This window comes from Vombatus ursinus, unplaced genomic scaffold (genome assembly GCF_900497805.2).
Source record: "Vombatus ursinus unplaced genomic scaffold, bare-nosed wombat genome assembly UNPS02014810.1, whole genome shotgun sequence".
Lineage (NCBI taxonomy): Eukaryota > Metazoa > Chordata > Mammalia > Diprotodontia > Vombatidae > Vombatus > Vombatus ursinus.
The window spans coordinates 645,277-668,917 of record NW_020954588.1 but is presented as its reverse complement, the minus strand read 5'-3'; the positions used below and the strand labels follow the sequence as shown (position 1 = coordinate 668,917).

The 23,641-nt window shown below is 37.4% G+C and overlaps 1 protein-coding gene across 4 annotated transcripts in view; it reads left to right on the top strand.

Moving 5' to 3' along the window:
• Positions 1-23,641, top strand: part of DOCK10 (dedicator of cytokinesis 10) — a 273,934-nt gene that overhangs the window by 201,731 nt on the left and 48,562 nt on the right. For 3 of the 4 annotated variants that reach the window (XM_027875937.1, XM_027875941.1, XM_027875938.1), the window contains exons 29-40: positions 3,752-3,838; positions 8,203-8,299; positions 8,954-8,998; positions 10,189-10,364; positions 10,472-10,588; positions 12,584-12,695; positions 15,420-15,541; positions 15,645-15,759; positions 15,848-15,914; positions 17,223-17,270; positions 18,840-18,941; positions 23,190-23,314. In XM_027875937.1, coding sequence (XP_027731738.1) covers positions 3,752-3,838; positions 8,203-8,299; positions 8,954-8,998; positions 10,189-10,364; positions 10,472-10,588; positions 12,584-12,695; positions 15,420-15,541; positions 15,645-15,759; positions 15,848-15,914; positions 17,223-17,270; positions 18,840-18,941; positions 23,190-23,314 — 1,213 coding nt within the window. The remainder of the gene's footprint in view (positions 1-3,751; positions 3,839-8,202; positions 8,300-8,953; positions 8,999-10,188; positions 10,365-10,471; positions 10,589-12,583; positions 12,696-15,419; positions 15,542-15,644; positions 15,760-15,847; positions 15,915-17,222; positions 17,271-18,839; positions 18,942-23,189; positions 23,315-23,641) is intronic. The other variant, XM_027875940.1, reaches the window with a different exon arrangement.

The following is a 23,641-nucleotide window of genomic DNA, read 5'->3' as shown; positions in this document are numbered from 1 at the left end:
AACAGCATCAGGATCCAAAAAGATTACAGCAGACTAGAAGGCTAAATTGAACAAGATGGAATTTAATAGCGAGAAATGTCAAGTCCTACACTTGAGCTCAATCAACCTCATAAGTGCCAGATGGAGTAGATGGGGCTAGACAGAAGCTTGTTTGGAAAATACGGGGCTTTTAATGGAATAATAATTCAGTACGATATAAGCACCTGAAAAAGCTAATGAGATCTTAGCCAGTTTTAGGAATGATGCTTCGTCCAAGATGTGTGAAGTGAGAGCACCACTGTATCCTGTCCTCTGTCCGACCACATTCGAAATATTGTGTTTGTTCCATTCTGGGCATCATATTTTAGGAAGGACTTTGACAAGCAGCAGAATATTGGGAGACCTAGGATGATACCGTAAAGGGAGCAGCTGAAAGAACTAGGAATGTTTGACATAGGGAAGAAAAGAATTGAGTGGGGTGGAGGTAAGAGGATAGCTTTCTACAGAGTACTTGAGCCATCTGTGGAAGAGGAATTAGGCTTGTTTAACTTGTAGAAGTTTTAAAGAGGCAAATCTTCTCTCAAGATGTTGCTCAGTCATTTCAGCTGTGTCCCCATTCTTGGTAAAGATACTGTCGTGGTTTGCCATTTCCTTCTCCAGCTCCTTTTAGATGAGGAAACTGAGTCAAACAGGGTTAAGTGGCTTGCCCAGAGTCACACAGCTAGATTTGAACTCAGAAAGAGATATTTTCCTGACTCCAGGGCTGGTATTCTATCCACTGTGCCAGCCAGCTGCCCTCTAGAATTCCTAATCAGATCTATCCAAAAGTGGCATGGGCTGCTTCAGAAAATGGTAGGTTCTGCGTCTCTAGAGTTCTTAAGCTAAGACTGGATGGTCACTTGTTACTGTGAATTTTCCCAGCATCAACATTACTGATGTTGTAGAAAGGAGATTCTCAGTTGGGTATGGGTTAGAATGGATGACCTCTGCACTCCCTTCCAAAACTTGGTTTGAGTAATTCTACATAAAATATTGAATAGAACAATATATTCAAAAGAATGAGCACAATCACTCCAAAATTACCAACTCATTTTCCCTAGATCTTAAAAATTGGAAGTTAAAAAAGTCACCAGAAGGCAGTGGAAAAGACTTCATTCCCTACCATAATTGGCTTAAATCCCCTTTACCATATAGATGGATATGTTTCCCCCACTGTCCCTTTGTATTTTATTTATGCAGAAGTTGCTGCCAGGAGTAGATAAATCAAGGATTTAGGAGATATTGGACCAGGGAGGCGCAGGGGAGAGGCAAAAGATAGAAAGGGAAAAGAATCAACATTTATTGTGAATAAATATCAATCAAATAGAGAATAAAGGGTGGATTGCAAAATGTAATCAAATGTTAAGAAGTCTTTGTGCATCATACATCATAAAAGCTTATCTGTCTCTCATAACTAACCCATCAAAGAAGCATTTTTAAAGCATTTGCTGTTTCTTGCCAGTAGGAATCTGGATGAGCCTCTTGACCACACTAACTCTCAATTTATTCATCTATAAAATGAAGGAATTTAACTAAATCTCTGAAGACAATTCCAGCTTGAAATCTATGGTCCTATCACCTTTAGTTCAACTACAAGTACCCATATAGTGTAGATAGGTTTTTTTCCTTGACCAGATGATAGAATAAATACAATCATAACACTTCATTGTCAGTGGCTTACACACTCACAATTGAGCAGATTTTCATAATAAATAAACCAAGTTCTCTTGGGAGCAGTATTCTACAGTGCTTTAAGATGTCCCATGTAACTATCTCTTGATAGAGAGGTGGATGTTAAAGATAGAGATGAGAGAAAGCAGAATCAAAAAGACAGAGACAGACATAGAGAAAGATAATGGATCAAGAGAGGCCAACAGATAGATGATAGATAGATAGACAGACAGATGGATGATGGGGATGGAGATAGATTGATAGATAATGGAGATAGGCATGATAGAGAGATAAAGATAAATGGATAGATGATAGATTGATATAGATAGAGAGATGATAGAGATAATGGAGAGAGAGAGAAAAATGATGGAGACAGATGACAGATTGATAGATATAGTTTGAAGGAGGCAATTCTTTCCAATAGGCATTAGAAGCTTGTCTTTTGCAAGCTTGGGGAGTGAGGGGATGCAGTGTTGTGCATTCTTTAACAAAAGAGAAAGATGTGAGCTATGGGAGGATCAAAGAATGAGAGGGAAGCAGCCTTTTAGGTAGCAGTTACCTCTCCTGATTGTGTCTCACTGCCAGTGAGCTCCTCAATTGATCCAGAGCTACCTTTACCTGAGCTCAGCTACCAGGACAATCTCTAACAACAAAAGTGGTCGTAAGTTATGTTGCCTTAAACTTTAATAATTGCAAAGTGCTTTCTCCCAGCAACCTTGTGATATAGGTTGTGTAAGTTCCCATTTTACAGAAGAAGAAAGTGTCAGTGTGATAAAGTGACTTGAACAATGACAAAACTCAGTGTTAAGAGCAGCAGTCAAAGCAAAGTCTCCTGAAGCCGAGTCTTTTCCTGTGCCCTGATGACTTTAAAGTGATAATAACTGATGTTATATAGTGCTTGAATATTCCCAAAAACATTTACCTAAAACAACCTTTTCTGTTTGATCTGTGAAAAACCAAGGCTGACAGAGGTGAAATGGCTTACCGTGATGAATCCAGATAATAGGGAAGAGAGATAGGGCTGGAGCTCAAGTCCCTCTTGACTCCAAATCCAATATTCTTTCCATGGCTCCATGTTTTCTAAGGAAGGGATGATATGAAGAGTGGTAACAAAGGGAGCCTCTGCTTGCTTTTAATCACACACAGCTGTATCAACTTATCTCCACAACCACAACTTCTTCATTGTTCTTGGGCTTCATTCAATTACCTCTTAAATCAGTGGCAGTGGGTTGTGGGAGCCTGAATGCAGCCTGCCCACATGATTTGTTAGGTCTCTTTCTAACTCATTCAGCTCCTCCTTGAGAATGATACAGTGCATCTCTCCTTCCATTCATTCTCAGTGAAGAAAAAGATGTTGTGTTTAAATAGTCTGGTGAATGGTCCAGAATACAATTATGTTGAAGTTTGATTTGGCTATCACTTTTCAGACTTGGGAAAAATCCTCTTTGCCATAAATTGCAATCTCCAAAAGTGATTTGTAATTAATGGAGAAGACTAATATAGCCATAATTCCCATTTCTATGGTGCTTTAAGTACCATGTGTTTTCCTCTAGTAGGTTGTTTAAGAATATTATTTCCGTTACACAGATGAGAAAGCTGAGACCCAGAAAGATCTAGTGACTTACTCAAGGCAGCACTAGCATCAAATATGGTAGATAATCCCATGTCTCCTGACTTCAAGTTCAGGGTTGTTTTTTTCCTATTATACCGCGACACTCCTTCATCACCTTAAAATCGATTTATACAAATAAAAAGTGAAATATGCTTATAACCAAAAACGGGAGGTGGAGAAGAAACATGATGCTCACCCGCTAGACTCCAAAACATATTATAAAAATTAATAAAAGAATGTTTTTAGCTTGCTGGTTTCTGTACTCTCTTCCATATGTCTAATCAATTGCCACTTTGGAAGTAACATTTAATACAGGTCTTGAAGACTTTTTAAGGATATTTAACGAAACTTCTGCATAAATGATATACTAAGTTTTTAATCTATTAAAATTTATTTGAATATATTTAAGTGTTCTCAATGTCAATATATTCTTATCTTATTACTCCTTAGCGCTGCTTTACATTTTTGGACCGTGGATTTGTGTTTAAAATGGTCAACAACTACATAAGCAGCATGTTCTTCTCAGATGATCTCAAGGTAAGAATTATCTCTAGAAATAATGATATTTTACAATATAGTACTCTTGTCTGGGTGGTAGCACATGCCCGTGATCTCTGCCATTGAAAAAGCTGAGGCTAGAAAATCACTTGACTTTGAGAGTTCTAATTTGCGGTAGGACTAAAGCTGATCAGGTGGCCACGCTAAGTATGGCACCGAGTGAGCCCTCGGGAGGAGAGGGTGACCAGGCTGCCTGAGAAGAGTAAACTGGTCCAGCTCATGAAAAAATGGGAACTAGTTAAAGCTTCTATGCCGATCACTGGAATAAAGCTGGCGTGTGGCCACTGCACTGCCAGCCTAGATAAGATGGGGAGACTTAGTGTCAATAAATAAAAAAACAAGCAAACAAGTAAGCAGATGGTTAGATAGGTGATAAATAGCTAAAGACATAGATAAACAAATAAATATGACTCTAAATAAAATAAAATGGGATTCCAAGTACAACTGCATAAATCTTGACTTGATTGACCTATTATTTATACTAAATAAAGGTTATATATCAAGGCAAATGACCCTCTTTTTAAAGTGATGTATCCAATCTCTTTCCTTCCTAGGTTGCCAGGGGCTATTGACAGTAGATTGATCGATCGATCAATAGATAGATAGATACATGAATAAACAGATACAAAATTCCAAATGAAATATAATGGGTCTCCAAGTACAACTACATAAATCTTGACTTGATTGACCTATTATCGATATGAAATTGAGGTTATATTTCAGGGTAAATGGCTCTCTTTTTAAAGTGGTATGTCCAATCTCTTTCCTTGCTGCCTAGATTGCAAGGACGAATTGACAGCACCAGCCTTCCACTCCAAGGTGAACTAGATGATCAAAGCATAAGGAGTAGGGTATACTTTGACCATTTGTAGCTCTCAAAAATGTTGGAGAGCGGACCACCACAAGAGAAATTGGCCTATTGATGAAAATTGGCACAAATACTAGTGTCTGTGATCCAGACCTAACCTATTTCCTCTGAAGGCCAAAGTAGCCATTAAATGACAGAAAAAAAAGGCTGAGTTAGCAGTATCATTATTAGGAATGCAAGTGACTCACATTTCTAGAAAACATTCTATTGTTAAAAAGAACTTTCCTCAAAATAGCACTTTGAAATTGATAGTATAGGTGTTATTATTCTCATTTTACAAATTAGGAAATTGAAGCAGAGATGAAGGGCCTTACCCTGAGTCACACAGCTTATTAATGGAAAAACCCGGGATTCAAAACCAGGTCATCTGATGCCAAATCCTCCTCATTCCAAGATGCCACTGCTGTTATCTGTAGTTACTCAAATGAGATATTTGTAAAGTGCTTGGCACATAGTAGACACCGGTTGCCTTCCCCCTTTCTCTTTCTCCAGCTATATCCACTTAGGTAGTTTTCTGCTCTCCCCAGAACACTCCTAAAAATAGTCCAAACATTGTCAAATCAAAGCAATTCAGAGTGAGAACATCTCTCCTGATTCAGTTAATTTAAAAAAGAACAACAAAATGCATTGATATCATTCTTACCCTCACATCCAGCAATCAATACAAACATAGCACTTCTAGAAGGGATTTGAGGTAGTGTAGTAGTGAAATGAATACTGGATGTGGGGGCAGCTAGGTGGCACAGTGGATAGAGCACCAGCCTTGGATTCAAGAGGACCTGAGTTCAAATCCGGCCTCAGACACGTAACACTTACTAGCTGTGTGACCCTGGGCAAGTCACTTAACCCCACTTCCCAGCCAAAAAAAAAAAAAGACTGGATGTGAGGTCAGAAGCCCCGGGTAAGTTATCTTCTCTCTGGGCTTAGTTCCTTATCAGTAAAATGACGGGTTAGATGAGATGGTATCTAATGTCCAAGCCTCACTCTAGATCTTATATTTGAGGTTAGTCAAAATTCATTTTTGAAATAACTGATGCAAGTCTGAAATCTGTATTTTATCTTGACTTGGTAGATTTAGAGCTGAAAGAACTTTATAGAGATCATCCAATCCAAACCCTCATTTTACAGACAAGGAGGTTGAGGCCCAGAGAAGGAACATCACTTTCCCAAGGTCACACAGGTAATAAATAGCTGAGCCAAGATTCAAAAGTAAAATCCCATTCCCATCCCTTTAAATTAGTGCTTTTCCCAGGATACTACGCTCAGTGTTGTAAAATGTTGATATCTACAGCACAGACAAATGCTTACAATGTAAACAAAGACTATGATAATCAATTAAACTCCTCATTTGTTATTCAATTGTGAGTTATTCAGCTTTAGTAAAATCCTGCATGGGGTTTACAAGTATAGAAAATATTCAGTGAGGCTATGTTTGCTACAAATGAAATTTTAAAATATTTGTTGAAATTAAATATTATTTACTAGCTGACATTAATGTACATAATGAAAGATGTAAAACAAAGTCAAATAAACAAATGATTTGTATGGACAAGGGGAATATAAATAAGACATTAACTAATAAATAGCTCCAAAGTTCCTTCTAAGAATCTACAATTCTATAATTTTCTATTTCTATTCACACAATCCTACTGGGGTATTTCTGGCATATGGTTTAAAAGTGCCACAGACTATGTCAATACCTAACTGTTTTATTGATTATTTTTAACATATTTATTTGGGGTTTTTTCACATTTATTAATTGTAAATTTCTGCAAAATTAGTTGGATTCAAAATCTACCTGATCCAATTTTGTGAAGCCAGGCTGAGGCAGTGTGATCCAATGGAAAGAAGGCTGGATTTGGAATCAAACAACTTGACTTTGCTCCTTATTCTCTATGTGACCTTGACTAAATAAATCACTTGACTTTTCTAGGCATTGGAATTTCCTCCCCCAAGGAAGTTAGACTAACAGCTCTCCCCAGTCCTTCCCCGCACTAAATCTAAGATCTTGTGCATATCTAATCAGTTTTCAATCCTTTGTCTTTTTTCATGTAGAAGACATTTTACATTTATCTTTTAATATGCCCTGTGGTTTTATTGGTGCAGGAAACTGCCAGTAGAATAATATGATATTAATATAGTATAATATAGTACACTATAATAGTATGATATGATATCTTAAACCAAGGAAAAACATAGGCAATAACCTGATCTTTTGTGTCAAAGCTGTCCTATGTAATGATCTTTTGGAGGGTCACCCTCTGAAGGTTTACATACTTCAGTGTATCAGAATTCCATATGTGACTATACCCTCTGCCAGCATAGGCTGCAAAACCTCCATACCTTAGCAGGAAGCTCCAAGGACTACTGCAGACTCCATAATTCATCACCTCTTGGCCAACCCTCTAGTAATGAGTCTTTCACAACTTTCAGACAACAGATACACAAACTGGCATTGGGCCAGCGTTGGCAGCCTTCACAAGCTTGGCAGCTAAGACCTTCCAGAGCTTCTGTTCAATGGGTACCAAAGCCCACCCCTTTGCATATCACACTGAGGCACCAGTGTAGAACCATTAGTGGATAAATTGACATCTTGTGGGAAAACCTCACTTGCCCCATACTTCTACATGTAGCAGCAGAGAATAATACAGAGAATCAAACTTTACTCAGCCACAATTTATGACATAGCTAGAGACAGAGAAATGTCCTGTAAGTGATCTATCATCTCCCAGTGTTTTCTCCTCCATTTTCCTTTTACTCCATATACTTCTATCTCACTCACAGAAACACATGTTGGAACTAGAAGAAATTTAAAGATAGCCCAGTCCAACCCCCTCGCTTTGTAAGTGAGGAAATAAAGATCTAGAAAGAGTTACTCGTCGGCCCAAGGAAGCACAGATAGTAAGAAGTAGAGCTAGAGTTTGAAATAAGATCTGCTTAACTCCAGATTCTGGAGGTCTCTTTCCATGAAGCCACATAAAACCTTAGAAAGTTTGGAGAGAAATAGGGACTGAACCTGTGATTTCATTGATAGCAGGAATTCCGAGGTAAGGAAATATGACAAAAAATTTTTTTGTCTTCTCAATGAAGGTCGGCACTTTCTCTGCAAAAATTAAGGAGTTACCTAGAGTACTCAGAAGTTCAGTTTGTTGTCCAGGGTCGTACAACTAGTATGTGTCGGAGATGGAACATAAACCCAGGTCTTCCTGGATCCAAGGCCAGCTATCTATACACTAATTGAGCTTCTCAAAAAAAAAAAAAAGATAAGTAGGAAGAGTGAAACAGAGAGAGAGAGAGAGAGAGAGGATTTTTAAGATTTTGGAGATAGCTAAACTTTTAATTTTCCAAAACACAACACCTTCACAAAACAGATGGTTATAGATGAGCATTTTTTCAGTATAGAGGGGAAATTATTACCATAAAACATTTTCATCAATTATTTTAGAACTGAATGTCTGACTTTGGTTCATTTCAGACCCTAAGCCAATACAAGTTTGATTTTCTTCAAGAAGTATGCTATCATGAACATTTTATTCCTTTATGCCTCCCCATACGGTCAGCCAACATTCCAGGTAATAATCCACTTCTTATTTTTGTCAGTTTCTAAAAATGCATGTGATTTTATCCATTTTGTCTTGGCTTCTTTGTAGGCCTAGGATTATTCAGGAACATCTAGTCTGTCTAGTTGAATCAAATTAAACCCAAGGGTATAATTATCAAGATTTCATGTGTTTCATGAAGTCTTGCTGGGTCAGCCACTTTGGGTCTGATAATTTCAATCAGTATTATCAACTGTTCCTAATAGAATCAATTGCTTGATCCTTGATCTAAAAACAAGTCAGAGTTTCTGGCTGTATATTCTTCACTGTAGAAGCAGCAGATGAAGGAGAATCTGTCTTTTAAGAAAGCAAAGCTCAGTATAGAAAAATTAATACTGAGTAGAAGATAAAGAATGAAATTTCATTTTTGAAGAATTTTGACTAGTGCTTTTCTATTGAAATCCTTAAATGGAAGCATGGTCAAATTTTTTTTTTCCAGAAAAGATGTCATTGAACAGAGACCCTTACATTGTAGACCCTGTCGTAATTTTACTTGTTCATCAATTTCCAATAAAAACAACCAATATGGGCATCATAAAAAAGATCTATTATGTGACTACTACTGCAAAGAAAATGTCTATTCATGCAAACAGCTGACCTTTTGTTTTTTATTCATATTCATTCAAGACCCTTTGACACCTTCAGAATCAACTCAGGAGCTACATGCATCAGGTAAATGTTTATGGGTTTATATTATGAGATAATTATGTATTTATCTTTATAACTGTCATCAAAATAGGGTCCATGAGAATAGCACATGGCTATTTAAAAAAATGTTTAGTCATGTCTACACAACTCTTCACATTCAAATTTTGACATATATCCAGCTGCTCTATATTATGTATATAATCCAAATGATACTAATGATCAATTAAATTTTTACTTTCACCTATTCACATTCTCAGGCTTCCCTAAGTTTACCTTCTATTGTACTTTATTCTCTCAACCAAAATCCCTTGACACTTTTAAACTTATTAAGGTAACTGGAATTTTCTTGGACTGACTAATGAACAAAATTCTGTAACCAAGTATGTCTGTATCCATAAAGCAGTATACATATCTCTTTTAATTCTTCAATATATTTCAAGCCTATTAAATAGCTAGGTGATGCAGAGTCTGGAGTGCTGTGGTAGAGTCAGGAAGACCTGTGTTCAAATCCTGCCTCAGACACTTATTAGCCATGTGACAATGGGCAGGTCATTTAAGTTGCCTCAGTTTCCTCATCTGTAAAATGAGGATATTGAACTCAAAGGCTTCTATGGTCTCTTCCAACTCTAAATATATGATTTATGTAGCAGATCCTTGTGTAGCATATGTCCTCTGATGAACTAGTAGCTTAGTTCCTATCATAATTTTTCATGCAAAATGGAGTCTGTCTGGGTTTTATGAGGTTATTTTGATAGAAACAAAATTAGGAACGATTTTGAAGTATATTGGTTAAATGATTTCTGGGATCCTAAAATGTGAGTTAGAAGGCCTTGTTTTATTTTTGGCCCTGGCTGTTATTCACTATGACTTTGGGCAGTTTACCTAATCTAGAAATTTTCTGCCTCAGTTTCCCAAACTAGAATACCCCTATATAAAGACCCTGTTGTCCACAAATAGATGGTGAATCATTCAAAAATGTTAAGTGCTTTTGGAAGCCATGTTGTCTTCCTTGCTACATCAAAAAGCATCCAGGTAGCCTGAAATAGTTATTATATATATCACTCCCAAAAAATTATATGCTGGTACAGTCTAGCACATTTATGAGGTCCTTTAGGCATGTCACTATTTCATTCTAAATGCATTCTTTATTATTGGAATTTATAACATTCTCAGTTTACAATATTAAAGTGAGATTTTTATCTTTCCTAACCAAGATATGCCTGAATATACTGTCACCAATGAATTTTGCCGCAAACACTTCTTAATTGGAATTTTGCTCCGAGAGGTCGGCTTTGCACTACAGGAAGACCAAGATATCAGACACTTAGCTTTAGCTGTTCTTAAAAATATAATGGCTAAGCATTCATTTGATGATCGATACAAGGAACCAGTAAGTGATTTCTCCCTCCTTCTAATTACATTCAGTGAAAATAAAACCTAAAATTTTATTGATTTTAAAGGATCCCTCCTTCTTCTTGTTGTTTCCTTTCTCTCTAGGATAAACAGGCCCAAATAACCACTTTATATATGCCCCTTTATGGTATGCTGCTTGATAATATGCCAAGGATTTACCTGAAGGATCTGTTTCCTTTTACAGTCAATACATCTAATCAGGTAATTTTACATAATGCTTCAAAACTTCATTTTAATCTTTCTTTTAGCAATCATCTCATTTTCCTCTTGAATGATAGGACATAATAGGAAAAGCAAGAAATTTATCATCAGAAGCAAATGCCTGTTTTGTGACCTTGGATGAATCTCTTTCCTCTCTGCAAGTGGTTTTCTCATCTGTGAATTGAAAGGGTTAAATAGTTTGACCTCTAGGTCAAGTCCAACTCTGAAGTCTGTGACCCTAGGAATAAAGCAGGGATGGCCCATCATTTCAACCAAGTTATTTTAAAGCATGTATATCAGAGTTATATCTTCAGATGTTACCTTCTATCCCTTGCAACATCTTGAATACCCATTCATCAGTATCTCCATTTTCCCTCGTTCCCTGCTAATAATCAAGATCATAATAACATTCCCTACCATAGAGATGCAGCTTCCATGATGGACAGAGGCACAAAAACGTGGGTTCAAGTTCTTCCTTGGACACACACAAGTTGTATGACCCTTGACGAGTCATTTAACTTTTCAGTGCACAAATCTGTATTAAGTGAAGTGAGTTTCCTTATCAGGAGGCCTCTGCTACACTAATGAAATGATAGATCTGGACCCTGCCACCTCCCTATCCCACAAAAGAATTGCAGTAATAAAAACATTCCCAGATAGCCTGCTCAACTCACACCATGTTCTCCCAAACTCCCTTGTTGCAATCCTCACCCCTACCCCCTTATCACTCTACCATACTCCATACAAATTTCTGCAACTTCCTCTACCCCAGCCTGAGAGAGCAGTAGAGGGAAATATTTGTTCCAGCCAACATGGCCTAATTAACCAGTGTTCCATCATCCTTCCCTAAGCTAGTGTCCTAACAGCCCATCTTTAGTACTTTCTGGATTCTCAAGATCTATCAATTGACACACCACTGAAGCCCTACTAACATGTCTTGTCATGGTATGGAAAGTGATTCTGGATTTTTGAGTGTTTTGACAGTAAAGCATAAGTTCTGTCATCTTCTTGTAAGATGGAAAGGTTTCAAGGATGAGTGCAGTGACCAACTGTGGGCTTGCTATCCAACAGTCAGTCCAGCTAAGCTCAGAGAAGTACATCCCCTGGGTTAGCCATAAGGCAATAAATGTTTTGGCCACAGTAACCAGGGAAGACTGTCTACCTTAGGTAGTGTGATCTGTGAAATCATAGATTGGCACTCCAGCATATTTATGTTCATTTGATACCTAAAACCAAGGACACAGGAGGCTTCCTAGTGGTGTTTCACTCTGAGCTAGTAGCAGTAACATTATTCAAATTTTCATAGAGTAAAAGGGTCCACACATCACTAGGGCTATGCAAAGGTAAATTGCACTATTTCTGATAAATTGGCTTTGGAGAGGGATAAAAGAGCTAATCTAATGTGCTGCAATAAAAAGTTTAATAAAGAATCTGCATATGAGTTTAACTCATTATCATTATAAATTGGACTGTTACTGTGATGTTTAAAAAGTTCAAGAGAAATAATTTCTGGGTAATTAGTCCTTTTATCAATAATGCCAGCATTTTAATGAAAAGAGGTCAGTGGTACTCTTGAAAGCCAAAGGCAATCACGGGAGCTGGCTCACAGTTTATAAGCTCTTGGAAGAGGGTTATTCCTGAGGGTGGCATTCAAGTCTAATTAGTTAACAATTAATGAGAGAAAGAATATTACAACAAGTGACTGGAACTATTCTAACAAACTTTGATTATGTCATGTACTTCTAAGTTACCCCCAGGATTGAGCAATCTGTTCAAAGAATTTATCCCCACCCAAACCTCAGTAGAAGATTGGGTGGGATCTGACCAAGATTGAAGAGAGTTAATTTACTCTTATTATCAATAATGTCCTTCAAGATACTAAACTTTGAAATGAGACTATAGAAAAAGGGAGAACTCTGGATGCCCCCAAATCATTTGTTTTTAGTAATCATTTCTCTCACTACAATGAGCCAGGTTGTTTCTTTTGAAATGCAGGGATCCAGGGACGACTTGAGCACCAATGGAGGATTTCAGAGCCAATCAGCTATGAAGCATGCTAACTCTGTGGACACGTCATTTTCTAAAGATGTTCTTAACTCCATAGCAGGTACTTGGGAACTGATGAGAATTCATGTTCATCAACTTCATCTACATCTCATCACATCATTGTATTTTTGACAGTTCATTTCTGTGAGTCTGGGCCATAAGTGTACAAAGGAACAGAAAAAGAGAGAATCTTTTTTGTAGTGTGTAAGCCCTGCCTGTAGGCTCTTAAGTAATCTAACTGAATGTTGTTCAATTTTGTACTTAACAAATCATTGTCACTCTGTATACCCCATAGTGGCTTTCACTTTGCACTATAGAAAAGCCTTCAGTGACTAGTCTCCATGCAAAGTGTCTATGTATATTTCATCCTCTCCAAAGCCTTAGGAAGTATTAGAAACTCACCCTGATCATTCAGCTTACTTTTAAAATATATCTTCCTCTTTAGGAAATAAACCACTTGATTGTAGGGATTGGTTTTTTTCTCTTTCTTCACATCCCAAATGCTTAGTATAGTGCCCAGCACAAAATAACTGCTTAATAAATTTGTGTTGAGTAGTTGCTTGGTTGGTTAGTTATGTATCGGGATGACACCTTATGATGTCTCATTATATTTTCCACTTATTTTAATTTAATCTTTGGGAGTCATCTGCATGGGATGAGTTTTAGTTTCTTCCATGTAAATGAGGGGGTTAGATTATGTGGCTTCTAAGAACCTTTCAATTCTAAATCGATGATGCTATATCTTGTGATCCATAGCTACATGACCTCTCAGTCCCCTGCTTACTCTAAATCCTAAGAAACCAAGATTCATCATTCCATTACTAAGCTAAAGCCTGTCCTTGCTCACTTTTGAGAATTAGAATAGTCTTCCAGCTTCAAAATACAACTTTGATAGCTATTTTGGAAAGGCCACTTTCATTTGATGTTCTCAATGCATGTGATCAGTAAAAATCTTCTCAAAAAGAGTCTTCATGAATTTTTTTTATACACTCCAACAGATTACAACGACTATCTTCCCTCTTTCTAATCTTTAATCTCTGTCTACTGGTTCATTCCCTGCTATCAACAAACATACCCAACTCTCCCCTATCCTTAAGATAGGAAATTCTCACTGGATTTTACCATCCCTGCTAGCTATCAGCCCATATTTTTCTTCTCCTCAACTAAATTCCTTTGGGGGAAAAACCAGCAATAACATTTAATGCTTTCAATTGCTTTTCTATTTGTCTCTTCTAAACCCTCTGCATCCAGATCATAATATCATCATTCTATTCAACCCAGTCTCTTAAAAGGTACCAAAGATCTTTTAATTGTCAAATCTGACAGCCTTTTCTTAAACTTCATCCTTCTCTATTCCTCTGTAGCATCTGACTCTGTTGAGCATCTTCTCCTAGTTCTCTTACTTGCCTGATCGATCCTCCTTGCTCTTCATCTATGTCATACACATTCATGGTGATTATGCCCCAAGACCCTGTCCTATGCCCTCTTCTCTTTTGCCCCTACACTCTCTCATGGGATGATCTCATCAGCCCCGTGAATTCAGTGATTATGCAGAACACTCAACATGTACATATTCGTTCCTCATCTCTCTGCTAAGCTCCAATCTAGCATCACAAACTGTCTATTGCACATTTCAAACTAAATGTTCCACAGACACCTCAAATGCAACATGTCCAAAACAGAATTGTTTTTCTTCAAAAACTAACCCATCTGCCAGACTTCCCTACTATTGTCAAGGGCATCACTGTCCTTCCAATAACCTAGTTGCACAATTCTGTTGTCATTCTTCACCTTCATCCCCTCACAAATGAACTCAGTTGCCAAATTCTCTGTCTCTCTGTCTCTGTCTCTCTGTCTCTGTCTCTCTCTCTCTCAATATGTATCTTTCTGTCTCTGTCTCTCAGTGTGTCTATCTGTCTATCTCTGCCTCTATACTTCTGTCCCTGTCTATATATCTGTTTCTGTTTCTCTGCCTTTCTTTCTCTGTCTCTGTCCATCTCTGTCTCACTGTCTCTCTTTCTCTGTCTCTGTCTATATGTCTGTCTCTATCTGTGTGCTGTCTCTGTTTCTCTGCCTCTCTGTCTCTCTATCTGTGTGTCTCTCTCTGTCTCTGTCCCTGTCTGTCTCTCTGTATCTTTCTGTCTGTCTCTCTCTATATATGTCTCTGTCTCTCTGTCTCTCTCAGTCCCTGTCTGTCCATCTTTGTCTCTGTGTGTCTCTCCTCTTTCTCTCTCTCCATATATGCATATATATACATGTACATAACTCATATTTATTCATGCACACAAACATATTCTCCTCTCTGATCACATCCACACCATCCTAGTTCAGGTCACTTTCACTTCACATTGAATCCAGGAACTTTACATGGGGACCACTGGATCAATAATTAGCTATTCCAGTACCTAGAGCAGATGTCATCAAATACATGGGTAGCAGGAAGCAAAATGGAGACCCTCAAATCAACCTTTTAAGACAATTTCATTTTGTCAGAGGCAAAAGTATAAAATCTTATAGCTTTCTTGATAGATTGTCAATACTGAGCTACTAAGATTGAAGTAGCTCAGTATTGACAACAATTTATCAATTTACTCATTGAAAGAGTAACAAATTCTGTTAGCACCGCTTAAATTTTATTGCAACAGGACATAGCCCCATCACCGTGTCCTTGTCATGTCCCTAGATGTCACTATGATACTAAACCTCTTTGTGAGTTCTCACTTTAACTTCATTTTCTGTACCCATACATCCCATTTTAGTATGTGTGCTGTGGCTTTGTTTGCAGCTTTTTCATCAATAGCTATTTCTACAGTAAACCATGGTGATTCGAGAGCTTCGCTTGCCAGTCTTGACTCCAATCCAAGTACCAACGAGAAAAGCAGCGAGAAAACTGACAACTGTGAAAAGGTACGAGCCTCTCCCCAAGAACAAGTCCCTGCATCCCATTGCCATGACTGATCCTGAGAGCGTCTGATCTTGTTCAGTAGCTACCGTGTCTTTGATTCAATAGATCGCAAGGCCGCTGTCCCTGATAGGACTGACGCTGAGATATGACAAGCTTGATCAAGCGGAAACGAGGAGTCTTCTTATGTGTTTTCTTCACATCATGAAGACCATTTCAGAAGGTAAAGGCATCTCTTTAAAATGACTTTTGAGTACGAGAAAAACTACTGGATTTCAAATAACCTCATACTATTTGACATATGCTTCCAGAGACTTTGATTTCCTACTGGCAAAGAGCACCCATTTCAGAGATATCTGATTTCTTCAGCATATTGGAGTAAGTCCTATAACTTAATTATCTATCTATCTATATATGTATATATATAAATATGTGTGTGTGAATGTAAATATGTTCACATGTATATTTACAATATATAGTAATATATGCATGTGTATCTTTATAGATTTATTTATTCTTTATTATTTTCTCTCTCCGACTGTCATAAACACTTATCTAGTGAATTGAATGGGGCTTGGGGAGTGGGAGGCAATATCATGTAGTGGAAAAAATGCTCTTGTTGGTATTGGGACTTAGTGGTCAAACAGTAATGTGCGAGCAAATGTTTAACAACTGACTCTCTGAAAATGTATGACATACTTTTAAGTCTAATCTGAAATATCAACATTTTCTCCATCACTTTGTTAAGTCTAATCAACAGAACAATAGATCAAGCCCTAATTTGTAGCATTTGCACCCTGATTTGTAGCATTTGCCTTTTTCTAAGGTATAAACACTTAGACTGAAAATTTAACAATTACCTCCCGTGAACTGGTATTTCATGCACAGTCCTGGATTCAGGTCTCAATTATGCCACTTAACAATGTCATGACATCTCTGACCTTCAGTCTCCTTATCTACAAATGAGAAAATTAGAAAAGATGTTTTCTGACTTCTCTGTTTTCAGCATTCTATGACACCATGAATTATAACAATTGACGTTTTAATGTATACAAAACACTTTACATCCATTATGTTAACTGCTACTCATAACAACCTAAGATATAGATGCTACATGTATCCCTTTCTCCAGTTTACAGATGAAGAAAATGAGATTCAGAGAGGCTATGACCTGCTTATGGTTCATAGGATAGTAAGTTGAGAGACCTTGGAGGTCAAACAAGTTGCACGGTTAATAAGCATCTGAGGCAGAACTGATTCCAGCATTTCCTCCTTCTGAGTCGAGCATTCTGTTTACTACAAAAAGAGAACTGACAAACAAGATTAAAAGGATTTTTTTTCTTTCTAAAGAACATCTTCAGAGGCAGTCTGAAATCACAACTAGAGAACTAGCCTTAGAGCCAGAAAGACTTGGATTGAAGTTCCGTCTCTGATGTTTCCTGACCAAATGACCCTGGACAAATCATTTTCCTCTTCAGTTCTTCTAGATAACTTGCTAAGCCTATAAGTTGCTGAGAAATACTGACACCTTCGCTAATAGAGTTTCTTCACTTGGGAGCTCACCATACATATCACTGAAACCCAGGCCCAGGCCCCATCCCTAGTACTATGAATATTCTAAGTTTAAGTGATTTGCTCCCTGAACATGGTACTAATAATCAGAATTTGCCTTTTTTTTTCTTTCAGTGTTTGTCTTCAAAATTTCAGATACCTGGGCAAACGTAATATAATAAGGTAACATTTTTGAACTACTACTATTTTTAGGACATATATGAAATAACAATTTAATGTATCAGATTAATCCTTGAAACCTAGTCTCCTCTCCACTCACATAGCCACCATCCTGGTTCACTTCACATTGAATCTAGAAACTTTAGATGCTGACATATAAGAGCATGGGGGTCACCAGGGCCATAACTAGCAATTGTGATACCTAGAACAGATATCATAAAATACATCTGTGATAAGAAGCAGAATGGAAGGTTAGGTGTTTTTTTTGCAGGCTTTAAATCAGTATTGTTATGCAGCCTTTGATTTAGGCAGGTAGTCTGAAAGGGCCTTTTCTGTATATAAGGTATTTAAGATCAGCAAAGGAAGACTTTTTCCCCCAGTAATATATATTAAATATTCCTGAGAGAATTTAATCAATAAATTAATAAATAAGCAACTTATTAAGTACCTAGTTTGCAGAAGGCACTGTGCTTGATGCTAGAAATAGACAAAAATGAAAGAGTCCGAGGCTCCTAGGGACCCCATTGGGAAAACCACATGTATCCATATAAGTATATACAAAATAAATACGTGCTAATCAAAAATAAATACCTGGTAATTTTGTAAGTGAAACAGTAACAGCATTTGGGAGAATCAAAAAGCCTTCAAGTGGGATATGGCCTTTGAGCTGAGCTTTGAGGGAAACTAGGGATTTTAAGAGAAAGAGGGAAAGAGGCAGTGCCTTCCAGGCATGGAAGACAAACTATGCAAAGATGGAAAATGGATTATCAAGTATGAGGAACAGGAAGGGCAATTTGGCCAGATCCTAGAGTACTTGAAGTAATACCACTGGGAAGGTAGGTTGGAATCTCATTGTGAAAGCCTCTGACCACCAACCAGAAGAGTTCGTATTTGATCCCAGGGATAACAGGGAATCACTGGAGCAAGAAAAGGCCATGGGCAGGCCTGGGCTTTGCCAATATCAATTAGTTGGCTATATAAAGATTGGAGGAAGAGGAGAGACTTGAAGCAAAAGCCTAATTAAGAGCCTATTTCGGGGCAGCTAGGTGGAGCAGTGGGTAGGGCATCAGCCCTGGAGTAAGGAGGACCTGAATTCAAATCTGTTCTCAGACATATAACACTTACTAGCTGTGTGACCCTGGGCAAGTCACTTAACCTGGATTGCCTCCAAAAAAAAAAAAACATATTTCAATAATCTAGGTGAAAAATAATGGGAACCTGAATTTACTGATATATTGGCTGAATTAATTTCATCATAAAAAGAGGTTATGTGGGCATAATTTTTATATATTGATTTCAGAAAGATCCTTCAACAAACAACCATAGAGGAATAATCACAAAGATGCTTTTGTTCTATTGTTATCCATTTCTTTTGAGAAAAATCTCAGGTCAAGATCCTTATCCAAACCTGATTTTTCAGTTGCAAGCAATAAATGTGACTCTTATGATCATATTTCTTCTATTAATCAATGAAATTTAGCAGATTAACATTCTAGTTCTTGTTTTGTTAGATATGTTCCTGCATTTCTTAGACACATTGTTATTGAATTAACATGCATATTTTCTTCATAGGAAAATTGCTGCTGCATTTAAGTTTGTCCAGGCAACCCAGAATAATGGAACTCTCAAAGGTTCTAATTCTTCCTGTCAGACCACAGGTCTCCTCTCACAATGGTAAGGTCATGCCAGATACATACATACATAATGCATATATGGGTATCTATACACATGCAGACACATATACAGATTTAAATACATACACCTCACATGTATCATATACACTGAAATATACATATACATGTACACATGTGTACATATGTGTGCATATATTAAACCAAATATGGATTGTAAATTATTTCAACAACAAATTTCTATAACAAATATATGCGTACATATACACTTATGTACTTGTATCACACATGTATATATGTGTGTATACATATATATATATATATATGTTTGTATGTATGTATGTGTGTCAAACCAAGTATGGATTGTAAATAATTTATCCTTTGGATTCCATTAAAAGTGAGGGTTTTTTTAAGGAAACTCTCTTGAATCTTAACACGGTTAACACACTTTTGTTCCAATATTTGGGCCTTTTTAATGGTTGCTAATCTTCCATTGAGAGGCCACAGCAACAACAGTAAGCAGTCATTCATTAAGCACCTACTATGTGCCATATACTGGGCTAAATACTGAAGATACAAAGAAAGGCAAAAACAGTCCCTGCCCTCAAGATGCTCATATTCACAGCGACATGGAGGGCCATCCATAAATAGATGGAGGGCTCATCTTGGAATCATCAGCCCTGAGTTCAAGTCTTCCTTCTGACATGTAGTAGTCATGGGCAAGTCACATAACCCCCGAGGACCTCAGGCAACTCTCTACAATTCTTAAGTTACAAAAGAATTACCAGATTAGAGTTTGACCAATAGAATCATGGGTCTAAACCAAAACAAATACCTTCTAAACAACTAGCAAAATATTAGATTCTATCTGGGCCTCTTTTATTTTAGTAATCACAGTTGTTTTTTTAAGCTGTACTACTGTATCTCCTTTTGCTAAAATGGAGGGTGTAATTAAAAAGTTCCTGAAGTTAGTATGTACTTAATAAATCAAATGTTTATTGAATTGAATTAGAATCTCATATGAACCAATTCTATGCTAATATCACATCCTGGTTTTGTTTATCCCTTACTTTGGTAGTTTACCAATTTATATAACTAAAGCAGTATTCTTGAAGGTTTTAGAAAGCAATCTGAGTAGGAAGCATAGTGCAGTTGGAAAAACTGGATATGGAGGTAGAGAATTTGCATTCAAATTCTAATTCTGCCACTTATAAACTGTGTGACCTTGGGAAAGTCACCTAACCACACTGGGCCTCAATTCCTTAAACTGTAAAATGAAAATTTGGACTAGATGATCTCTAGTTCTTTCTACTTCTAAATCTATGATACCATGGGATTTATGGCACACAAAAGATCATAGACCATACTTTGTCCATACCATAGGATGGTACCCTAGAATTTGACCTTAAGTGTGCAATCCACATTCAGCAATAATAAATAATAATTTTCCCTGAGGTTGGACCTGTTCTGCTTACCTCTGTGGGCTACAGTTTAGCCTGAACTTGAGCTAGGTCCAAGTGTCTAATCCAATGAGCAGAGATCTTCCTGGGTAGTCTGAATTGGCCCCACATCATCTCTAGGTACAATGGTCCCCTTGAAGACCAAAATACTTCCTGGGATTTGCAAATAAAAGTGGACCTATATCTTAGAACCAAGCATGTTACATCTACCCATTAGGGTCCACCATATGGGTCTCAGAATCCAGGCCATTTGTTCCTGAGATTCTGGGAGATGGCGTAAGTTCATCTATCTTCTGTCAGCTCGAGCAGCTTTCCCAAGCCAGCCACATATGGACCACCTAAGACCAACATACCTGTGGTTAACTCAGAAATAACCTAATCTTGAAGACCAGACATGAGACCAGGAGAATGGTCATTTGTTTCCAGTATCCAGTGTTCCATCCTTCCCTTACAGAGCTGTTTTTATGGGCAGTTAAAACAATAGTAAACATCCTTAGAATTATAAACCTATTATATTGGCAGAGGGGTAGAACAAATAAAGAGTAGGAAGAGAGAGCCATTCATCATTTGCTTCCCAAATAAACACTGTTCTCAGTTTCATAACTGGAAGAGGTATAAGGCATTTGACTAAAGCATCTGAGGCCATCAGGCTATCCTTTAATAGAAACAGCATGGTGTTATCTTAAAATACGACCAAGAGAGAGACAATGAAGCTGTCTTCAACCCTTCCCCCAGTGTTTCAGGCTCTCCTCCTATCATTAGCTCTTCTGGAACTTAAATGTAATGGTAAATCCTAAGAATCTCCAAGGAAAAAAGAACCATAACTTAAGTAGAGGCAGTTAGGTGGTACAGTGGCTATAATGCTGGACTTGTAATCAGGAAGACCTGACTTCAAATCCTGCCTCAGATACTTACTAGCTATGTGACACTCTGCAAGTTGCTAAGCTTCTTTCTGCCTCAGTTTATTTATAAAATGATAATAACACGACCTACTTCAACAAAGTTGCTGTAAGGATAAAATGAGGTAGCATGTATAAAATTCTTTGTAAACCTTAAAGGGCTATATAAATGCTGGCTATTGTTGTGATTCAATGTTGCCATTAACCAGGTCCTTCCTTGGAGAATATCTTACAAAAAATGTTTTTGGCACCAACTGCATAGTAATAAAGTCATGGCCATCTTTCCTTTCTCCAATATCAAATGCCCCCCAACTTAACATTTCAAGTGTTCTCTGTGAGAAAAATTCCTTGTCAAGTACTCTCAAAAACTTGCATAATTTTATTAAATAAAATTGGATATGTCTGAAAAAGTTTAAATTTAGGGATTATTAAAGGATGTTCACATTTATACCAAAATGAGCTCTGCATTTATGACTTTTACATGTGGAGAAGTTGATTCAATCACACAACAGAAAAGGATTTACAATAGTTACAGCAGAGATCATTTTCCTAGGAAACTGTAACAAAGCCTTTTTTCATTATTATTATTTATTAACATTAAGTTTTTTCTGTAGTAAGCCAGGCTAAGACATAGAAATAAAGTACTCACCAGTGGGTGGCGAATTAAGTCTTTAAGGTCACATGGGTACCATTTGGTAAATTAACTTTCCCAAGAACTAAGTGTTTCTCTTAAAAGTGTTAACTTTACCCATATGGCAACAGTTCCTCCAGGGAGCAAATTACAAGCTATTTCCCCTAATAGCTTGTGCTTTTGAATTCTTCAGTATGCTATCATAAATACTGCACTTCTGTTCTGGCAAAGACACATATTTAGCAAGAGGTACAATTCACTATTTGTAATGACAAAAGAAGGCTTTTAGGAGGATAATTTATTATTGTATATAGCTCTTCCAAAAATCTATTTTGGCCCCAATAAAATATCTCTAGCAAAGCAGACATCCAATCCAATCCAACTGTTTAAGTTCCTGTTATGTGCATGACACCATTCTAGGTGCCTGAAAGATTAAGACACATCAAAAATAGACCTGGCCCTCAAGAAGCTTACATATTACCTAGGGAATAAAACATGGATAGATGAGTATGTAGATTATTAATTAAGCAGAAAGAGAGAATTAACAATGTGGCATGTGGGGAGGAGGATCAGAAAAGGTTTCCCATAGGAAGTAAGCACATCTGAGCCCTGAAGATTCTAAGGATTTTAAGGGATGGAAGTGAAGGAGGAGTACATTCCAGGGATGAGGAACAGTCTTCAAAGCTATAGAGTAAGAAGATGGAATGTTGAGTTTAGAAGACAACAAGTCAGCCAGTTAGGCTAGAACAAAGAAGACAGGAAAGGGAGTGATGGAAAATAGAAATACGGAAAAGTCTATTGCAGCCAGACTGTGAAGGGTTCTAACTGCCAAGCTAAGGAGTTTGTATGTTATTCTAGAGCAGGAGTGCTGAATATTTCTTAGGTCATGGACCCCCTTTGGCAGGCGGGTAAAGTCTATGGACCTCTTCTCAGAAGGTTTTCCAGTAATTGAAGAAAATGTTCAATTTCATTTCTGTATTAGTAAAGATAAAGATGTGGATTTTTTCCCATTCAAGTTCATGGACCCCCTGAAATCTCTCTAGGAGAGGATCTCCCCCACAACTTCTGTAAATCCTTTAAGAGAAACACTTAGATTTCATAAGGTTAAGAACCTCTGTACTAAAATTGAATTTTCCACTGAAATTTCCATCGTAGTGTATTGACCACAGTGATAAATCCTACAATTAGTTGTTTCATAATTAGTCCCATTCTAGACATTTAAGTATTTTTTAAAATTGTTTTCATTGATTATTTCTAATTAGCTTGATGTATTTAAGTGACTTCTGTTTCTCACTTTTTAGGATGCATACCACTTCCAGTCATGAAGGGCATAAGCATCACAGATCTCAAACCTTACCCATAATCCGTGGCAAAAATGCACTTTCTAACCCCAAACTCTTACAAATGTTGGATAACACCATCACCAGTAAGTAAGCCAGAATCATTGGAAATCTGATTGTTGCCCCTTTTAGTTACCATTCAATTTGTACGAGAAGCCGTGCTATTGAGATTAAGAGAAGGTAAAGAAATTCGTTATACTATTAACAGCAACACTCCTCAAAAAGTTTTTTCTCTCAGGAAGATTATATTCTGGAAGATCAGACAACAATTACAACATGACTGGGTGGAGGGGAGAGGGTGAACATACAGGCCCAATATCTAACATATCATTCTGGTTATGGTCCCTGGGCAAAAGGCCTGCAGGCTTTTCCTAGTGCTGGCTATGCCACTTTTGAAGCTGGATAACACAGTC